Source organism: Phoenix dactylifera, chromosome 7, assembly GCF_009389715.1.
Source record: "Phoenix dactylifera cultivar Barhee BC4 chromosome 7, palm_55x_up_171113_PBpolish2nd_filt_p, whole genome shotgun sequence".
Classification (NCBI taxonomy): domain Eukaryota; kingdom Viridiplantae; phylum Streptophyta; class Magnoliopsida; order Arecales; family Arecaceae; genus Phoenix; species Phoenix dactylifera.
Genome location: NC_052398.1, coordinates 5869382 through 5891431, shown reverse-complemented (window position 1 = coordinate 5891431; position 22050 = coordinate 5869382). Strand labels below are relative to the sequence as shown.

The 22050-nt window shown below is 39.4% G+C and overlaps 2 protein-coding genes across 3 annotated transcripts; one reads left to right on the top strand and one right to left on the bottom strand.

Moving 5' to 3' along the window:
• Positions 1-356: 356 nt before the first annotated feature.
• Positions 357-12300, top strand: LOC103707096 (26S proteasome regulatory subunit 4 homolog A). 2 transcript variants are annotated; one of them, XM_008791461.4, is made up of 7 exons: positions 357-954; positions 4962-5207; positions 5802-5971; positions 6075-6291; positions 6488-6628; positions 10878-10957; positions 11995-12300. In XM_008791461.4, the coding sequence occupies exons 1-7, from the start codon at positions 475-477 to the stop codon at positions 11996-11998; spliced, it is 1338 nt and encodes a 445-aa protein (XP_008789683.1). In that variant the 5' UTR covers positions 357-474; the 3' UTR covers positions 11999-12300. The 2 variants fall into 2 exon arrangements, with proteins under 2 accessions (XP_008789683.1, XP_008789682.1); XM_008791460.4 differs by having other exon boundaries at positions 358-954; positions 10878-10988.
• Positions 12301-15194: 2894 nt separating this feature from the next.
• LOC103707095 (F-box protein AFR-like) lies at positions 15195-16531 on the bottom strand. Its single transcript, XM_008791459.4, has one exon. It carries the CDS (start codon positions 16503-16505, stop codon positions 15435-15437), a length of 1071 nt encoding a protein of 356 aa, XP_008789681.3. The 5' UTR covers positions 16506-16531; the 3' UTR covers positions 15195-15434.
• Between the last annotated feature and the right edge of the window lie 5519 nt (positions 16532-22050).

Sequence of the window (22050 nt, the reverse complement as noted above, 5' to 3'; positions counted from 1 at the left end):
CCAGCAATAAGCAAACATGAAGATCAGCTGGAAGAGGACCCGTCAACCGGTCATTTGAAATTTTCTAAATCCAACCGATTTCCATCGTCTGAGCGAATCACTCGGCCTACAACCCAATAAAACGATACTTAAAAGCTGCTCTTTAGCATTTAGATCGGTTTACGCGATACGTAAAAACCGGCATTTTCAGGTGAAAAATGCTATAGAACTATCGAGTCCATTATGTCCGGTTAGGATCCGTTATCGCGTATCCTTGTCCGGGTTTGGGCTTTTCTGATCCGACCCGTTTTTACGCCGCTGCAAGTAACTAATCTCCATCTCTTCGTCTATATAAGTAAACCTTTTATCTTGCTTGTTAATTTTCGTCTCTTTGCGCAGAAGAAGCAGGCGGGGCGAGAAATCTCATTTGCTTCTTCTCCGCCCGACCTCAGAAGAAGAAGAAGAAATCCCAGAAACCCTAACTCAGCGGCAGGCATGGGCCAGGGAACGCCCGGTGGGATGAACAAGCAAGGCCTCCCCGGCGACCGGAAGCACGACGGCGACAAGAAGGACAAGAAGTTCGAGCCGGCGGCGCCGCCGTCCCGCGTCGGCCGGAAGCAGCGCAAGCAGAAGGGACCCGAGGCCGCTGCCCGCCTCCCCACCGTCACTCCGCTTACCAAGTGCCGCCTCCGACTTCTCAAGCTCGAGCGCATCAAGGACTACCTCCTCATGGAGGAGGAGTTCGTCGCCAACCAGGAGCGCCTCCGCCCTCACGAGGACAAGAACGAGGAGGACCGCTCCAAGGTCGACGACCTCCGCGGATCGCCCATGAGCGTCGGCAACCTTGAGGAGCTCATTGACGAGAACCACGCAATCGTCTCTTCCTCGGTTGGGCCTGAGTACTACGTCAGCATCCTCTCCTTCGTCGACAAGGACCAGCTTGAGCCCGGATGCGCAATACTTATGCACAACAAGGTATGAGTTTTTTCTTGATCGCGATTTGTTTATTCTCTGATTGCCAATGTAGGGTTTGTTAAATTGGGGAGGATCCGTTTTCCCGATCGATTTCAACGATTTCAATTTCAATGAATGCGGATGAAGTGTTTAATTGCTGATCTAGGGTTTCGGATTTAGATAGCTCTTTTGGGATTTAGGGGAGGAAGATGGTGGATTGGTTAGTTAGGGTTTTTCTTTGACTCATATGCAAGCCGTCTAGGTATTTGGCTTGGTTTATTGGAATCTAGCGTGCACGGTGTCTTTGAGATCTATCTGATGTTATCTTTGGTGAAGACATGGAGATAGTTCAGTACGAGGAAAACAGAGAGGATACAATATGGTTGATATGTCTTCAATCTTTCTTATATCTTTGCCTTTATTGTCGTGTTAAATATTATGATTCTGCGTCATTGGATTTGGAAAGACATGCTTTGATGTTGACGTTGGTGGATTTTCTAGGCTAAGAGCAAGTTATGGTAGCCATTTTGCTTTCTGTTTTTTGGGTAAATAGGCCATTGTTGTCATTATCATCCAAAGTTCTTCTCATGAAATTTTCCATGGAACACAACTCTATGTAGGATTGATTTGAATTTGTTACCAATTTTAAACATGACATTATGCCTCTAAAGTTTGGTGCCCATAGAGAAAGTTACCTTATGGATTACATAGGGAGCAAATCACTGTACATAGAAAGAATCTAGGCAAAGAGGGTATAGAGAATTATCTCTTTCCTTGAGGGCCAAGGTTTGCCATACCGAACCATGCTACTTAGTACTCGCTATACTAGACCGTACTGGTAGCAAAGTAGTACTCGATATGAGGGGTGTACTGAGGAGTGCCGATACCACGAACCAACCTGTACCTACAACTGTACTTGCATGATACTGGTATGGGTACTAAAATTGGTACTACGAACCATGCATGATGCATGCATTAAAATATGTCGGTCAGTATGGTTCTATTTATTGCAGAGGTCATTGTGGAGACATATAGTTCATATCAAGGGTCCATGGGGTAGAAGTTGTCAGAATCTGTATAGGTAACCAACAGAAGATAGTCTAATTTTATGGAAGCATATTGTTGATTTCCCCCTTTGTGTTGAATACCTCATATTTTATCTTCTCCTAATTCTTCATTTCTTATCCCTTCATAAATGTTCTTTTTCATTCTATTGTGCAGTATGCCTAGTTGCATCGCTTGCATACTTGTATTGTGGTTATATTTACATCGTGATTAACATGAGTATTTTGTCATCTCATGTATATGAATATTTTCTAGACTAATACAATTTGCCACTCATCTTCTCATCATTGCATTTCATCTTCATAATCTGATTCCATCCTAACTTCATAGCTCTAAGTTAAATGTCTTGGTAAATGAGTATATACATATTTGCTTTCGTAAACATGGAATGTATATCATTTGAAGATCTAAACCTCAAAGTGATTTCATTAATGTTAGGAATGATTATAATTCACACAGACTTTTATTTATTTAGCCAATGCATTTCTTAGTTTCTGTTTCAAATTGATTTCTCTCCCCATTTTTCATTTATGGAAATTTATCATCTCGGTAATGCTACAATATCGCTGGACCTGACATGAAATGGACGGTTATGTAACTTTTGATAACCTTAGAAATTCTTTTGTTGCGTGAAAGATGTTGGAAGATGTCAACCTTTTTCTTCAGTGCACCGCATGTTTTAAACAACATGCTTAAAGGTTTTGTTTGGTTGCCCAAAAGAATGAAAGAAAAGAAAAGTAAATTAGAGGAATAAAAAATAAGAAAAAGAAAAGAGAAAGATGAATTTTCTTATATTTGGTTGAACTAAAAAAATTGCAGAGAGAAATTTTCTTGAACCACATGCTGATGAAATTCAAAGTTGTCAACTTTTGGAGGAAAAAAAGGCTTCCTAGAGAAAAGCTTGCTTATTTTTCTCTCCCAGAAACTCCTTTTAAGTACCAATCAGTGGAAAAGAAGTTTGATATCTGTGTTAGTGTAAGTTTCTTTTGTTTCACTTTCCAAGCAATCAAACAGAACCTAAAACTGACTGGCATCAGTATGTAGCTTTACCATTTATGTATTATATTAGTAGTAAAATGACTATTTTGCTGAATTAGTATATTTTAGTTGTTAGTTTTCTTCAACCATGTCTTGGATGGTTGACTAGTTTGAATGGCAACTTCAGTAGGATTTTCTTTGTAGGCATTTGGATGGAGGACAGAAGATTAAAGGTAATACCAGGATTTTCGGATTTTGGTCTTGATAAATTCATCATTATACACAGACACACAAAGTTAGATTTCTAGAAAACAAATTGTATAAAGACTCTTGTCAAGGTAATGTCCACGAGAATGTGCCAAAACCAAATGAATGAACAAACCGTGGGCAAATTTTGGTTGGAAACCTGTTAACAAAAACATTTCTTATGTTTCATTAAGGCAGCCAAAAGTAATTTTCTTGCATATAAGAACTCTTACCTACATTCAGATGTTGCACTGCTTCACTTACCTCCTTGTAAGAATATTTCTTGTTTAAGTTCAAGTCTCTTCTAATTCTGTCCGCTGTGAATTTTATGAGACATGAAATCACAGAATGATTAGTCTATTGCTTTTAAAGGAATTACACTCATAGAATAACGTTTTGTGATTTAATTTTTGCAACCTTGCAGATAAGTCTCAGCATTGTATTAACCACAATATATGCATTTGGAAACTAATTATTTTTGTTATGGCATTTGAAAAACAAAAGATTGTTAATGTGTGTTACAATTCATTCATTTGGCCTACATAAAAAGAGGTTTCATGTCATAAAAATCTAGTTTTATCTGGATATTAAAGTCCTACTCATCTGCACAGCATGAAGTCTTGAGCCAAATCCTTGCCTTGAATATCTTATATATGTTTTCTTTGGTCTTAGCAGAAATATTAGTGCTAAAAGTTGCTAGTGAAACAGCTTTTAGATGTTCATCTTATATCATTGTAAAACAAGCAAGGAATGACAATAGACATTGTTTAATAATTTCCACATAGTCATAAACAACAGTTGAGGCACAACATAACAGTATGAAATTTAGAAACGTCCATCCTATATAAAGTTAACCATTAACCTGTAGGTTTTTCAATTCTGGATAAAGATAGAAGTTGTACAAGAATCTATTGTTGATTGATGTGCAAATCATTTATCATTTTGGGCGGTAGCGGCGCATATCCATCTCCTTTAAAACTTCCATCTTAGAAACTTCTTTGACATATAAGTTCTGCTCGAGTAGCGAATCTATTGATCCACCATACACTGGGTGCCTCTTTGCGTTCAAAGATGACTATATCAGAAATCTGAAGACAGACAGAAATGCTTAACTGGGGGGTTGGACATGAGGCCAAAATTTGATTGAGTCTAAAAAGTGTTTAGAGAACTGGTATGCTATACAAGGTAAGTATGTTGAGCCATCAGCTTATTGTAGAGATGCTAACTAAGGAGTTGTTGGCGAAAAAGGAGGGCAAAGATCATGGAGGTCACATATTTTGGAGAATCACTACTTTCAGGGATTCGGATTGCCTACACCTAATAAGATGATGACATCATATCATTTTTAGATGAGGTTGAAGAGTCAGATTCCAGTTAAACAACTTGCCCCTTCATCCTTGTAGGTGAATTATCTGTGCAACTGGAATGTCTCATTAGTACCATCCTTTTTGGAGCATGCCCAACCATCCAAATTCTCATGATTTCTGATGCATAGTTCATGTTTAGAAGATGGTCGGGTACCTATGCTTCCTTTTGCATTAGCATCTATGTCAGAAGTAGTTGAGTGCACGAATGTCATTTTTCATTTCTTTTTGTGTGGCATTCGATCCATCTACTGTTCCACATTATCGAAATTGTTATTTTTATTAACTTTTTAAATGCTATTGAGTTTTTTTGTAATGTATTTTCTTTGTTGATTTATTACATTTTTTATTCATTTTCTTATAAGCTTTTTGCAGGTCCTCTCTGTTGTTGGGCTTCTGCAAGATGAAGTTGATCCTATGGTTTCTGTGATGAAAGTTGAAAAAGCTCCTTTGGAGTCTTATGCTGATATTGGTGGTTTAGATGCCCAGATTCAAGAAATCAAAGAAGCAGTTGAACTTCCTCTGACCCATCCTGAGCTGTATGAAGACATTGGGATTAAGCCTCCCAAGGGAGTTATACTCTACGGGGAGCCAGGAACAGGAAAAACTTTGCTTGCCAAGGCCAGTATTTCTTTCCTGTGCATTTTTCTTTTTCATTATTCTTAAGATAGGTGGCCCATTTTCCTGTGCTCCCCTCCCCGCACCCCCCCCCCCCCCCCCCCACCAAAACAACCCCACAACCACCGTGATATGATGGTCCCTGAAATATGAGATGTTAGCTAGTAGGCTTTAACACATTTATCTCTCTCGAAGTATATGACCATTTATTATTAGGAATGCTGCTGGACTGAAATGCTTGGAATAATCATGGAATGAAATTTTTTTTTTTTGGTACTTGAACTAAAATAATCTCTTTGAAGATTGCTTTGCCTTTGCTAGTTAAATGTTTACAAAGGGGCACATGAACGTTTATCATGAATGTTGTTCTCCCAAAATGCTTTGACTAAATTTCATTTGATGAAAGCTTTTCTGGTACCTGAATCACAATAATGTCTTTTGAAGAATTTGCAAAATCATGTTTTGCACGCCTGTGCAGATGAACATTTACGTAGTGTCAAAGTTATTTTTTTCCTGTTCTTGTAATCGAATGTTTCTGCATTCTGCAATGGCTTAGTGTGTCTGTTCTAAATTATGTTTTGCGCATGATTTTTTCAGGCTGTCGCTAATTCAACATCAGCAACTTTCTTGCGTGTTGTTGGAAGTGAGTTGATTCAGAAATACTTGGGTGATGGCCCAAAACTAGTAAGAGAACTCTTCAGAGTGGCAGATGACCTTTCTCCTTCAATAGTCTTCATTGATGAAATTGATGCAGTTGGCACTAAGAGGTAATTGAAATGAAATTACTTTTACAGATGCCAGTGCAATTATATCTATTATTTTGTGATAACCAATGCTATCCATTATTGCATTTTTTTTGTTTTTTGGTAGATATGATGCTCATTCAGGAGGAGAGCGTGAAATACAAAGAACCATGTTAGAATTGCTGAACCAATTAGATGGTTTTGACTCAAGAGGAGATGTCAAGGTTATTCTTGCAACAAACCGTATTGACAGTCTTGATCCGGCCTTGCTTCGGCCTGGCCGGATTGATAGGAAGATTGAATTCCCTCTGCCAGATATCAAAACAAGGCGACGCATCTTTCAGGTAAAGTTCATGTTTTGTCAGATAAATTAGGGATTTATGCTAAGTGATCATGTTAAAGCATGTTTAGTTGCTGCCACATAGATCCTTCCACATTTGTATCACAATGTTAATTATCATCAGTTGCTTCTGCAAGCTTGCTTTATTGCCTCTTCTTTTGAAGTACCTGCTGAATGCAAACTGTGTTTGCTTTACACAGATACATACATCCAGAATGACGTTGGCAGATGATGTCAATCTGGAGGAGTTTGTTATGACAAAGGATGAGTTTTCTGGAGCTGATATCAAGGCAATCTGTACTGAAGCTGGCTTGCTTGCTTTAAGAGAGCGCAGAATGAAAGTAAGATTTATATTATCAACATTGATAATAGTAGATTTTCTTTCTTTTTTTTAAAAAAATGTTCATGGGCTTTAGCTGTTCAAATTATTATGTATTGTCAAGTTGTCCCTAATATGAAGAGGTTTACAGATAAAATTATACATACAATCACACACACAAGCATACACTCACACAAACATATAATGATATCATCATCATAATCTACATCTTGGATGATGCTCCATAACTAAGCAAGGAAATTTTATTGGTTAGAAATCGTTGATGCTGCTCTTAATAAGTATGACCTGGCTTGAGTTACTGAAGGGCAGTGCAGGCCCATCTTCACATGAGGCATCGAATGTAATAGCCCAACCCAAATTATTTGAGGATGTTTCAGGCTTGGTTTAGGCCTAAATTCAAATCCAATGGTCAAACCTGAACCTAGCATGATTTGAAAGGATAAGGCCCAGAAGCCTAGGCACCCTGGAACTAGAGATGGGTGAAATGCGAGAGATTCCATGGTGGGGACCTCATAGTCCTCACATATGTTTCTTTCACTAGTTTTCACCTCCTGCACTTCGACATGCCTTTCCAAATATGAAATGGCGGTGGTAATGGCTGAATCTCTCGTTCTAGCTTCTCGCAATCGATCCATGGCATGGGTGGAAATGATGATTTTGGGGCATGTGTGGAAGATAAGATGGGATGAGGAGGAGAGTGCTTGATGTAGCCTTGTAGAAGGTTAAAAGCTACATGAAGAATAAGATCTGATTAGATCTGATGCAACATCCAGTGGAGAAGAATAGAATAGATTAAGATGAAGAATGAGAAGACAGAGAGAAGGGAAAAGAAAGGCCTGACAGTCAGCATCTTCACTCCCATAAAATCTGTCTACCAATTCCAAGACTGCATTAACACTAAAAATTTCCAAACTACCCTAGAAGTGCCTGGATGCTATTCATGGGTAATGTAGCATAAAGAGTATGTCAAAGATACTGCTACAGTGCTATGCCTCAGTGAGCTCCCAAATGAGGCTTGAGATCTTTTAATCTCTGCCCTTTAATCAAGAAAACCCATCTACGACTTCAAGCAACCTAAATCACTGAAACAAAGCAACATAATAAAGACTAAATTTAAATCTACTAGTTATTCCAATGATCTACGGTCCTACAGTGCATCAGTGTGAGAGCAATGTTGGCTGGATTTCTCAAGAAAGCATCTCTAGTTTGATCCTTGGTTGAAAGTTGGTTTTGGGGCTTGGCAAACTGCTGAGAAGACAAGAGGTGATGTGTTTTTTTTTCTTTTTTTTTTGTTGGGGGGGGGGGGGAGTGCGGATATGGGTGGTTGGAGGGGTGGAGGTGGAGGTGGAGGCTGAGGAAAATGGACATGCTTTATCTTTAATAGGTTCTTTTTATTGTTATACTATTAATTGGAGGAATTATCACAGATTCAACTTGTATACATCACCTTTTGATATAGATATAATGGAACATTGCCTGCACTATTCAGAACATTTATCCGGCATTATGATTTGAAGAAAAGTGTCCAAGAATAGTGAGAATTGCTGAGAACCTGAAAGACTTGTATGTTTGAATGGATTGATGAAATTATTCATTGTGATGGATGGACAGATTATTGAAGTTGTTTGTTGTGATGGAGGACCTAGCCTGTGTGCATTGGTAGAGCCAATAGGTCATATTTGATCTGTTTTGGGCCATTCAAAGATGAATTGGTAACTCTTTTGGAATTTGTTTGCTTTTATTAACAACAAAGGGCCATGTCCTCTTCGTCCAGTTCTTTAGATTTGTTTAATTTGTAGGCGATGTAGCTTTCATCAAAATTATGCATGAATTGGTGGTACATTGGAGATGAAAACTTCAAATTAGTGATGAATTGCTCACATTATTGTGTTGTGGTGAACTAATTCCTGGAGCATCAGACAACTTTTTTTTTTTTTGACGATATCAATGGATATGAAAGTGAATGGTTGATGTTTTTTTGGTAATATTTCCATCAGTTTCAAGAGTCATCAAAAGTCGGCATTTAAGAGTCCAGCTCTTCATTGGTTTATTTGTTGGCAATTTAGGAAAAGGCAAATTTCATCAATATGATGCATGAATTAGTGATGTATTTAGCAAGGAGACTGAAAAACTGCTAATCACTTTTGGGGAATTTAATCCTCAACTATGAGATTGCATTCTTCATTGGAGTTCAGTATGGGGATGAGTCTGTCATGATGACTTTTATATTTCCTATCAGGTTCAAGGGTCATCATTATTTGGTAGTTAGTGTCCAGTTTTAATCAGTATTGTGCATGAATTAGTGATGCATTTAGCAAGGAGACTGAAACACTGTTAATTGCTTTTAGGGAATTGAATCGTCAATTATGATGATGCATTCTTTATTTGAGTTCATATGGGGGTGGGTCCATCATGATGACTTTTATATTTCTCATCTGGTTCAAGGGGTCATCAATATTTGGTAGCTCGTGTCAAATCTTGCACACTTGATTAATTGGAGGGTACTGTAGGCCATTGCCTTTCTTTTAATTCTGCATGAACTGGTGCAATGCATTATAATGGAAAGCTGCAAAATTTTTTTGCACCAAACTGGATCAGAACATGGGATTGATTACCAGATAAGGTCAATGAATATGAGGATGGGCGTTTTAGGGATGTCTTGCATGTTTCCCGTCAGGTGCAAGGATTGTCAAAATTTGGTAGTTGAGGTGGTTGTTATGAAGTCAATAGTTATTCTAAGGGTGGGTGTTTCAGGGATCCTTTCATATTTCTCATCAGGTTGTCAAACTTTGTTAGTTAACCTGATTGTTTTGAGGTAGTCAAAAGTCATGCTGTTTTATGGAATCTAATCATTCTCTACATGAAAGAAGAGCACTTGGTAGAATGGAGTATTCAAGAAATAGCTCTTTGTCTATCATATTTAACTTCTAGTATTCACCTCCAAATGTAAAGTACAGGTGAGTTGCATTCGTGTTTTTGATGAACATCTAAAATTTCAAGACACATTTTACCTTAGAAAACTCTAAATTGGTCATTGCGGCTTTTGGTTTTAATGCTTTTTTTATGGTCATTAAAGCCCCACTGTAACAGTACAAAAGAAAAGTACAATTCAAAATTGTCAAAATATTTCTTCCTAACTTTCTGATCACAATAGAGATCAAACAATTAAGTTATAACTTGAGTACTCTTAACAACTTCGCTGAATACTTATCTCTTTTATTGTTCACAAACAAACTGGGCTAATGGAACCAGATTGGTAGCAAAAAATACTTTATTCAACAGAATTCCATATAGTGCTCTAAGAAATTAAGGAGTTCTATTCTCTGTTCTCATTATCACAATTAAGTTACGGTAATGGAACCAGAAATGGTTCAAGAGATGTTCCCTTCCATGAAATTATGTTTTGAGTAGCATGACCAATCAGAATAATTTGGAATAATTTGGATTGGAGTGGACCTACAATATCTACTTTGTCCTTGGTCATTGGTTTGACTGATTCTAACATTCATTTCATTAAGACTCAAGGTACAAATAATGGCCAAAAAACATCTTAATGCTTGGTATTTTGGTTTAGGACCTTTGCTTTTTTGCTACGTAGAAAATTGGGGGTTTTAAATTATTTACTCCTTATCCTTCTATAATTGTTGTCGCTTAAAAGAGAACAACAGTATAGCTTTTTGATCATTCATTAGATAAGATGATACATTTTTTAGAAGGGCATCCTATAGGGTCTGGGGAGGGTCTGATGTACACAACTTTACCCCCGCATAAGGAGAGGTCGTTTCCATGTGTCAAACCCATGACACCCAGGTCAAGATGGCGAAACTTTGCGATTGCCCGAAGGCCCACCCTCTCTAATACATTTTTTTTTAAATTCAAATTTCTGTATCAGTTCGGAGTAATAAATTCTATTCTCTAAACAGAATGGTTGAAAATGTTCTATAAAACAAGTGGCTTGGGCAAAATAATGTCTTGCGCTATTTTGGCTTAAAATGGCCATTGTAATGCCCCGATGACAACAGGGAAAAAAGGGAAAAGTCAAGTGGTTGACTGGTTAAATAATGGCTATTGTTTCCATTATAAAGATACACAATGGTTCTGGAGGTGATTGCTATCTTGGGATATTCATGTTATTGAAATCTTGTTGATAGCTTACCGCCCATCATTTCTTGGATATCTTGTACTTGGATGTCTAGATGGTTTTGATGAACATAGCAATGGCTTGGTATTTTTATTTCTTCTTGTTTCAGGTAACCCATGCCGATTTCAAGAAGGCCAAGGAAAAGGTCATGTTTAAGAAGAAGGAAGGGGTGCCCGAGGGACTCTACATGTGAGAATAACCTTGTCCACTGTATTCACAGGTCAATTATCTACAATTTTTTATTTGTTCTTTGCCTATGAAGTGATTAAAAATTTTTGTCTCGCATTGCATGTTTGCACACTGTTGACCATGTTATTGGCACATGGGTTACAAAAACCATTTTAGCTACAGTTGTATGAAAAAAGATGCATTTGTCCACAATGCAAAAATCCAAAAGCTCGTATATCAGCATTTTTTGCTAGTCTAAGTACTAAGAAATTAGTAATGGTGGGGTTAAGTCTTGTTAAGTAGGATCTTTTTTCCCCCTTGAAGCAAAGGCTTGTTCCCTTTTCTCCCTCTCGACTGTTAAATTACATCAGGTGATGGTTTAGTGCCTTCTTTTATCTGTTAATATGTTTCCCTGGCACTGTGGTTAGAAAGAAGGAAATCTTGATAGAATTCAATTCTATGGATGCTAAGAAAGTAGCTATGGCTTCTCAGCAAGGAAGGGCTTGGTAAAATAGCAGAGGCTTGAGAACTGGAGATGATTGGATGATCTAAAATATTCAGATGGATGTGGTTTAGAGGACAATAAAGCTTGTTATGAGAGTACATGACCCTGGCTAGGAAAGAATGGGTATCTTTGATGAATATTGCGCATATGAGTTATGGAATTGTAAAATTTTGTTTAGCTGCATGTAGCCAGTAGACGCTATGTCACCTGTATCTTGTGGTGCCTTGACCAGAGGGCAACAGAGTGTCACTGGCACTAACAAAGGGATTTTTTGGTTGGTTCCTTGCAAACCAGCCATAGTCTTGGTCATTGTCAAAGAGAAATGAATTATCACGGAGTCTGAATTAATTACTTGTCCTATCATTATCTTTGATAACGAAGTATGCATGTTTATCAAAATATCAGGGGCTTTCTGACTTCGTACTCAACTGATTTAATTATTGTTACTTGCTGCTTCCATCCACCCCCACCCCACTTTTCTCTCTTTTCCTTGGGAGGATGCCGCCTTCTTTTTCCCCTTAAATTACTTCACTTATGTTGTTTCTTGATTCAGGTAATCACTGCCCAGACCTGGAAAAAACTTGGAGAGTATTTCCAAGAATGGTGTTGGATGAACTCATATACGCATGAACTGTCATGCCTCTACCATTTGAGCTGGAAAGTCACTGTTATATTTTGAGTTGCTTTATATTTATTTTGGATAATACTGATGGGATATGGAATATTTATCCAAATCTTTGTGTTTGCATTCATGGGATCTTTTGAAAATGTGGCATGATAAAGTTGTCAAAAGCACCATTAGCTATAGTTGGAAAGTTGTGTTTGCATTCGCTTCTAAATTGATTGTCAAATTGGATAACAATGTGTTTGCTCGTTTCCACAGCCCAAAATCAAATCATGCAGTTAATTTCCATGGCAGTCTCTTTCAGATGTATTCATGCGTTACTGTCTGGTCCCCGCCCATTGCGGTCACCGTTGATGAAGCTGCTGAATATGGCAAAGGCGCAGGTAGGTATGGTCTTCATCAAGGATGTGTGGTGGAAGGGATGCTCGCATGTGAATGAGATGGGGCTTATGTACATTCATTGGGCATGGCGCCCATGCCCTTGAAAAAAGCTGGCGTTGTGGCCCCATGAAGGGGTGGAAAGGCTGAGCTGATTGGATCTACTTGTTTGAATTTAGACTTTGCTGTAGTTTTCGACAGCTTTGCTGCTTAAGTCCCTCTTCATACTTGATATTATGAGTGGATATCCACTGATGGTATGCCTTTTCGCCTTGGCCGCTTGCCAAGTCATTTCCATGAGCACTGGAACTCTGAACCAAAGACAGAGCCAGCTTTGCTTCAGCCTTCGGATCCAGGTGTAGGGGCATTCAGAAATGAATAAATCTTTGATAGCTGCGCTTTTCCCCTACTCTGATAGAATCCAGGGAAAATTCGGAGTCCCTTTTGAAGCATTTCAGGGTGTGAGGTTTCGCCGGTACATGTCTCTCTCATTAGGCGGACGAGTTCGCGGTCTGCACGATTCAACATTGTATGCTTCCTATTTCTTTATCCTTCTTTGTCGTTTAGTGATTACCATGTGGACTGCCCACCTCCATTATTAACATTTTTTTTTCAAAGAATAATTAAGCATTCATACTTAAATCTATATGTGGTAACTGCCGAGTTACCATTGAGTCTTGATATAAATTACTATTGAGTCTCGATGGAAATTACCATTGAGTCTTGATAGAAATTACCATCGAGTCTACAATTTTTTTTTTTGTTAAAAAGGGTATTTCATGTAGCTCTAATGTGTGTATATTCTGCCAAATCAAGGAAAAATAAAGAGACAAATATGGAGAAATATACTCCGTGGATGTCCAAATGTTCTCTCCAAAGTGTCGGGCAACAAAGAAGGTGATTCAGTCTGCAGCATTGTTCGTCTTCCGGAATACATGTACTGCCTGAAAAGAGTTCAGCTTCTGCATCAGTCTGCGAGTATCACGAATAAAAGGGTGATCATTACCATATCTGTCCACTCACCACCCTCAATCAATCACCACTGAAGAATCCCCTTTGAGGCAAATACACTCAGCACCAAGTACCCGCTTCGCAAAGGAGATACCTTTCCAGGTTGCTCGTAGCTTCGCCCCAACTGCAGTAAGACCGGGCGTACAACGAAAACCCGCTGCTATCATTCTGCCAAGGTGATCTCTGATCACAAATCCGGCCCCTCCCGACGCCTGGTCCGCCGATATACTACCATCGAAATTCACTTTGAGATCCGGTCTACATTTTCTATCAACAAATGAAATCCAATCTTTCTATGAAAAGGAGATTTTTTCCGCCTTTTTTCCCCCAAAAAAAGGCGGAAGATATCATTAATGTTTTCTAGCTTACTTCACTTTGATATTTTAGAGCTTAACCTTCTAATAACTATTTCTTTTGAAATCAGTAGAAATTAGATCCTTGTGAGGTGAAACATGGGTGTTAGATCGCTTGTGGTTGAGGTGGTATTGCCTATAACTGAATAGCTACTTGTGTTCGGGTCGTCCTGTCCTATTAAACTGATCGTTTGTGTGCGCTTTATGTTTGTACAAATGCTTTTCTAGCGTAATAGTTTTATGCAGATAAAGTAGTATGGGTGAGTTGAACATAGGGGTCATCAATCTGACCTGAATTCATCAATCTGCACAAATCCACCCAATCTAAATGGGTTTGGATGGGGTTTCTCTATAGTTTAGTTGATTCTGGTTTGATATAATACTGACTCAATCATAAATGGATGAGTTTGGCTTCAGCACCCAAATAGAATCACCTAGTGTTGTCCATTCATGAACCAACCCTCCTACACCTAACATAGTTGGTAATGTGTAGTCATATATATATATACATATATATATATAGCAAGCGCTGAAAATGATGGTCAATGGGATTTACAATATGTCATTGATTATATTTAACTAGTTTTAACCTTAATTAGTTCACAACTACCATATTTTATAAATTTCTAATTTTATTGTGATAGTAATGATATAGTTAAAATTTCACGAATTGTTTATGATCTTTTGATATCATGTTTTACATTATTTTTAGTTACGTACGATTAATGAGTGAAATTTGAAATAGTTTAGTGGTTTTGATTTTATGTAAAATAAATGGATTGGATATAGGTTAGGTTAGCTAACCTGAGTATAAATGGCTAGGGTATAAGATGAAAGTTTTTTTTATCCGAACCTTGTTTGACCTGACTCTAACCAACCCAAACCATTGCCATCTCTAATTAAAAGTTTTCTAAAATCCGCCTCTTAACCCTCCACTAACCCTGTATATGGAAATTGAAAGCGACAAATGGTGGATCCTGTTTGACCGTCCACCAACCTTGGACAAATGGTGGATGTGCAGTGGAGAAGTTGCACGGGGGACAACTGGGCGGCGGCGGCACTGCTGTGAGTAATAATAGCATGGCCGGAGAAAGTGCGGTCGGTGGCGCCCGTCGCGGTTAGAGGTAGCGTGGCGGTCACTTCGTCGGCGGGGGCTAAACGTGCCGCCGCAGCGAAAGAGGAGGCCAGTCGCCGCCGCCGGCCGCGGTAGCCGGAGGTGGCGAGTTCAACTCTCACGTTGTTGGGTTCGTATTTATTTTGCGATAGCGCGACGGAGGAGTGAAATGGAGCCTGTACTCTCCCCATCTTCTCTAACCCGCTCGGAGGCCTCGGTGGTAAAAAGAAGGTGATCCACTCCAGTGGATGGGATGAAAAAAAATGGATTCGTACAGAAATTATAGACTACTCTGGAATTGCTCTATTATTATATTTGAAGTAAGAGTGGGAAAGGTGCATAAAAAAGAAAAAAGAAAAACACAAACAAACTTCTCGATTTACAAATTCCAGACCCATGAAACCCCGAAACCCTTTCCAACCCCAAAGAGCTCTAAGCGTAGAGCACCTGGGAGTAACAAGGCACCAGATCAGCGAACGCCGGCGGCCCCTTCACCACCTCCCACTCCACCTTCAGCCTCTCTTTCTCCCCCTCCTCCTCCCCCGCCCCGCCCCCGCCACCACCGTCCCTACCCCGACCTCCAGCCCGCTCCCCACCACGTAAATCTCCCCATCCGCACCGCTCACGGCGTACGGCCGCTTCAGCGCCGGTGGCACCCCGCCACCCTCCACACCCCGCCACGCGTCACTCTCGGCGTCGTACGCCTTCACCCGGCCGTCCCCGTAGTCGGTGACGATGAGGAGGCGGTCCCCGACGACGGCGCTGGAACCCGTCCACCCCTCCCGCATCCCTTCGCTCATCTCCTCCCACGCGTCCCGATCCACGTCGTAGACCCCCGCCCGCGGCGACGCGTAGAAGGGCCACCGCCACCCCTCCGTCACGTACATCCGCCGCCCCACCACCGCCGCGTCGTACCGCGCCATCCCGCACCGCATGCCCGCCGCCGGCAACCACCGGTCCGCTGCCGGGTCGTAGCACTCCACGGCCGAGATCCCCCCGTCGCCGCCTCCAGCCGCGAAGATCCGGCCACCGATCGCTCCCGCCGCGAAGAAGGACCGCGGGGTTGGCATCGGCGCCGCGGCGGACCACGAATTCGTGGCGGCGCGGTAGGTAACAAGGGTCCGGAGCGGGGTCTCGGTGTCCGAACGCATCCCGCCGAGGACGTAGATCTCGCCGCGGTGGGGTAGGGCTGCGCAGGCGAAGGCCGGAGGGCAGAGAGGGGCGCTGCCGCCGGCAGGAAGGGACATGGGGGGGAGGACGAACCAGCGGCGGGTGCGGGGGTCCAGGGCCTGCCACTGGAGGCGGTGGGAGGTCGGGTGGAAGGCGAATACAAAGAGATAGGGGAGGGAGAGGGCAGCGGAGAGTTCTGCCTTTGCCCGGAGAAACGCGGGGCCCGAAAGGGCTCGATTCCAGGCGGAGGACACCGATCGGGCGAGGGCCTGGTAGGGGAACGGCAGGTGGAGGAGGCACTGCTCCGCCACCTCGTCCGGCAGACCGGGGATAAGGGGCTCCATGTCCGCCGCCACGGCGGCCACCTCCTTCGCCGCCTCCTCCTCCTTCGTCGTTCCCGCGTTCGGCGTCATTGCTATCCGATCGATCGGACGCCCATGGGATTTGGTTTTATAGCGGATTCGAAGGGAGGGGCTTGTCTCATGGGACCCACCTAGTTAAAAGCTCCACCCAGCCCACAAAACATTGTGGGCTACAGCATGCGGGGCCCAATGATCATTCCACCATTATTCTCATAAAATAATAGAATTAATCCTTTGGCGCTCGTACAACTTACGTCCTATTTTTAATTACTAAAGTAATAAGTTCAGGAAATATAATTATGTAGCATCACATTAACTTTGCAAATGGATCGACAATAGCATGATTACTTAGCAAATGAGGTGCGGGTCCCACCAAAAGTATGAACAATCTCTAGCTGATATTAGAATAAAGATTATGCTTGATCTTTTTAGCTGACCGAAGCTTAGTATCAGAAATTGAATGATGATTACCTCAGGATATTGATGCAACTTGTGAATTAGTAAGGGGGGAATCTCTCTCTCTCTCTCTCTCTCTCTCTCTCTCTCTCTCTCTCTGTGGGGACTTCGGCTGTATATACAAATGGTATTTATCTCGGGTGGGAAGGTCTTCTATAGACTATAGCTAAAAACTTATCAGATTTAACACACAAATGGGACTTTAGAATCAAATGAGTAACCATTTGATTCTAAAAACTTATCCCGAAAGGGAGAGGATCTAATGATGTATGGTCCGGACCATCTACGAGAAGAGGAACGATATTGATTAAAATGTCTTCTATAACTAGGTATGATTAGATAAATAATTATTATTTCTCCTGCTTTTCCGAATAAATAAGATGGTTAATCTTAAAAGTATAAGTTAATCGAAAAAGGTCAACAATGTATATTAGATTTAACACCCTCCCTCACATACCTCCGAGACCGTGTAAGGACAATAATGGCTGAAATAAGACTATAATCAGGATAATTAAATAAGAAGGAGATATAGTAAGTTAAGAGGAAACTGCTGAATAACAATTGACCTTAAAAAATTAAGCTTAGAGGGAATGAGTCAATAATGTCTATTATGCTTAACATCCCATGTCATGTGCTTCTCGAACCATGTACAGAGAGGGACAACAATGACTTAAATAAGTTAAAACGATAACCAGGATAATTAAATAAAAAAATGGATAGCAATTTTAGAGGAAATGTTGAGTAACTAATTCATCCTTAAAAGATAAATTAATAGAGAAAGAGTCAACAATATATATCTCGCATGGAACAATAATGATTGAAATAAGTAGTGATTAAAATTAAAATAATTAAATAATATAAATGGGATGGGGGAAACTATTGGGTAACCATTTGATCTTAAAAGTTTAAGCTAATAGGAAAGGATCAGTAGCATGCATCAAGTTTAACACCTCCTCTTATTTATGTGCTTTCAAAACCATGCATGTGAAAGGACAATGATAACTAAAATAAGTCAAAACTATAGCCATGATAATTAAACAAAATAAATGAGATAACCAATTAAAAAAATTTGTTAAGTAACCAAAAAATCATTAAATAGACAAAGAATGGACTATGTATTTCAGCTTAACACCTTTCACATGACTATAACTAGAATCATTAAATAGATAATTAGTATAGAGTGGATTTGAACTCGCAAACTCTAGCAAAACAATAATGATTAAAATAAGTTAAGACGGTAGCCGAGATAATTAAATAAATAATCAGCAAAGTAGGATTTAAAGTTCTCTATCAAATCAGAGAGATCTGATACTATATCGAGTAATCAATCGATCCTTAAAACTTAGAGAAAAAAGGGACGAATAATGTATATCATGCTTAATGTAAACTTCCTACTACATCCTGCTATCATGGGAGAGTAGGTGCTGGAAGGAGGAATATCTCTTCTCTGCCTTGTCCCAAATTCAAATCCTTGTCTCTTCTTTACTAAGGTCAGGGTCGGTGGGACCAAGCGATTGTTTTCACACGGTGTGCACCCAAAGCTCTACATGGTCCAGGTGTAGAACACGTTTAAAAATATTAAAAAATGGTAAATCTCAGAGTGCCATAGGCAACTTTTTTTCTCCAATCTACAGAGACTTTTGAGTGATTAGCCATGTACGAGGTCACTCAATCTACCGCCTCATTAGTTTTTCTATAAACATGCTCTGCCTAAAATAACATGTGAAGTTTTCGATGAAGGTCGCTTTCTATATTGCAGTGCATATGTCGGCATACTTTCATGGGAGAGAGAATGGTGGAGAGAAAATGAAGGCCTAGAATTGACACTAATTTAATCGTCAACTCGTATGACTATACATTCGATTTCTATTACATGATTTGGATACTTATTTTATTTTTAATCTCTAATCTTCGTATAAAGCAAATATAACCGTGTATAAAACACTAAATACATAATACTAATTTATGAGGATTACTATTATAAAATAACTGGTATGTAAGAACAAAGCCTAAAATGACAGTCAAAACAAAAAAACCAGCTTTCAGGTTTTCCAAAAGAAAAATAGTTGGACACCGGAACATGCGACAACAATTTAACAACCCATGAAAAATCTATCTACCTTCTACTAAATGTTTGTTGAAAAATTATACCGTTGTTGTTCTGGTGTTTAATTGAAATAAGCTGTTTTGGCTCCACTGTATTTCTAAAATTTAATTGGCTCCATTATGGCCTATCAAACCAAACTTGAACCCATCAATTACAGCAACAGAATAATTTGGCGTGGTTGAATCCCTGATTTTTTTTTTCTTTCTATTTTTTTTGCCTTATCTTCGCTCTTGCACCCAAATGAGTGACTCAGAAGTCAGAAATCTCACTCAAAATTATTCGCGCTGCACTGCTTTCGCACCGATTTGTCAATCCCTCTCTCAGATTGTAGTGAACCACCGGTGACTAAAAAGCTGCGACATCTGTCTCGAAACTCCAAGCATTTGTTCCTCTCTAGCTTTCCGACAAACTTGAATCTTTGAACTCAAGGGGAACAGAAACGCTCACCTTTCGAATGTTTGTAGTTTGGCTTTGTCATAGATTTCGGTGGTGTCCCACCCGAGGCAAGCTGCACGCTCTTTTAGTTATAGTTAATTAGTTATAGATAATGTTTTGCTTCGGACTTTGTAGCCTTCCCTTTGGAAATCCGTAAGGGACTCGAAGAACAAGAGAAGGCAACCTTTGGGACTTGAGCTCATGCTTCACTCGCTCAGAAGTGTTGGTCAGGGCTGGGAGCTGCCCATCCATGGCCCTGATTCTGAGTATTCTCACCTCCTCAGAAGCTTTCGGGGTCAAAAAGAGCTGGCGTGCCATTTGCCCATTTGGGTTAATCACACCCAACAATTTATCTTCCATCAAAAAATAAAAAACACCCCACAATATATCTAAATTGCATATGAAATATTATTATTATTATTAAATTTATAAGAAAATATAAAATATATAATTAAATCTATCTCATCTTATCAACTTAAGTTTTTGGGACAAGTGGTAATTTTAATGTGGTATCAAAGCAACCAGTGGAAGATGAAAAAGGGAGGCACCGATCGAGCCTCATTGACACTACTCATGAGCTAGGCCATTGCATTGGGGGACGACTAACCAGAAAGTTTTTGTATTTTGCTACCCCTCCCTATAGTGGCCTCAACAAAGGATAGGGGTTGTATCTTTCGTGTGCACATGTGAAGGAAGAATTTTTTTTTCTTTAACACGAATCTACTACTGGATCACACAATGATTGCTTTAAGATCTATGCAGACAGATGAATCTAAAGTTTGGATTGCTTTGAGAGCTATGTGTTAATATCGTGAAAAAAAAAGAATCATTCTTTTATGCGAAGGATACGGCCCAAACCCCATCAACGCTCTTGATGCAATGCGTTGCCTTTTGGCTCCAAATTTAGTAGCCACTCTGTTAGCTTCCCCGGAGTTTGTGATAATCCGAGCATAGATTTGCTTCACTTACTCCATGCCCAACAAGTTTTAGGAGAGCAAAGAAGATGGTGGATCCAGGCAGAAAAAGAAGAAGATGACGAGTTTCTTTTGCCTGTGGAGTTGTTATCATAGACGGCACGATGTTGGATCCGGGCAAAGAAGGACATGCTCGAGCTCGTGAGGTAGTTCCTTGTCACGCGCTGGATGAAGCAGATCCACGCCCTCAGCGTGACCAATGAGGCTCGTGCAAATATTCGGTGAGATCAAAAATAATTCTTATTCAAATGACTCAATTGAATGCCAAGAAAATTTTTATTTAAGAATGAAGAATCTCATAACAAATATCCAAAATCACAAGAATTTGGATGAAATGTAGATACATTTTATCCTTCAAGTTCAATGCAATCATGTAACGTTGTAGATGGGCATAGGCCTCATTTTGAACCCCATCCAATATCCTCATGAGAGCCCATAGACCAACCATCCGATCCCATCCTCCAGAAGAGGACTGAAAATGGACCTACGAAATCAAATCTCAGACACCCAATCAGAGTAATAAACTACTGAAGTATGCATTGTTCAGTTCAAAACGGGTTGAAATCCATGAGGATTATGATCTAAAGTTTATACTGAAATCCAGAGCATATTCGAGTTGGATTAAATTCGGACCTCCACTGTAAAAGTGCAGGTTAAGTTTTGGGCTAGATTGGATCACGAGCCAGATTACAAAAGCTCCAGATTGTTTTGGATTAAGTAGGCTTCTGATCTAACCCAGCCCAACTATTGATACACTTGTCTATGCCTGGTTAAATTCGGGTTAACCCAAACCAAACTGTACCCTAATGCAAGAAATTAAGAAAAAAAGCTTACATTTCTATATGCCCATTCACCTAGCATATCTCATTTGGTCGGAAAATTTAAGAAGCTTGACGGTCTTTGGAAATTATTTATCTAAAAAATTATTATAGAAAAAAAATAAATTTTACCATTTGATTGATGGAAAATTAATTTGAAAAATTGTACTAAAAAAATATTATAGTTGGTTGAGACAATCTTATATAGAATATTATCAGATTTTCAATAATACTATTAAATAAATAATTAAGTAATGACTTTTTTTTGTCTAATCTATTTGCTAACCATTTGTGATCTGCCAATCCAGTTCCATAAAGGTAGTCAATATAGGCTATTTTGAATATCAAAATATATTTATATAAATTAATAAATATTTTTAAATTAATTATATATTAAAAATATATTTTTATCATAAAAAATTATTTTTTTTATTTTTCTTAAATTAATATATTTAAACACAACGACAATGTTAATTGATTATTTTAAAAAATAAATCATCGGAGTTGGGACTATTGTGGGATAAGAAATATTAAAAAAATATATTTGTAGATTTCAATGGAAACAATAGAGGCATTTCTATTAAGTAACGATAATTTTATATCACTTCTACTATATAATCTGGTATTAAAAAAAATCCCTATTTGATAATATTTTTTTTAAAAAGATATAAAATCTACCATTTATTTTATTATTTTTTATTGTCTTTTTCCTATCAAATATGCCAATCTCAAGTGCGACTTATTTTTTCATGCTAGTGTCTCCAACAAAGCCAACCTTCGGAGTAATAATATTACTATTCGAGCCT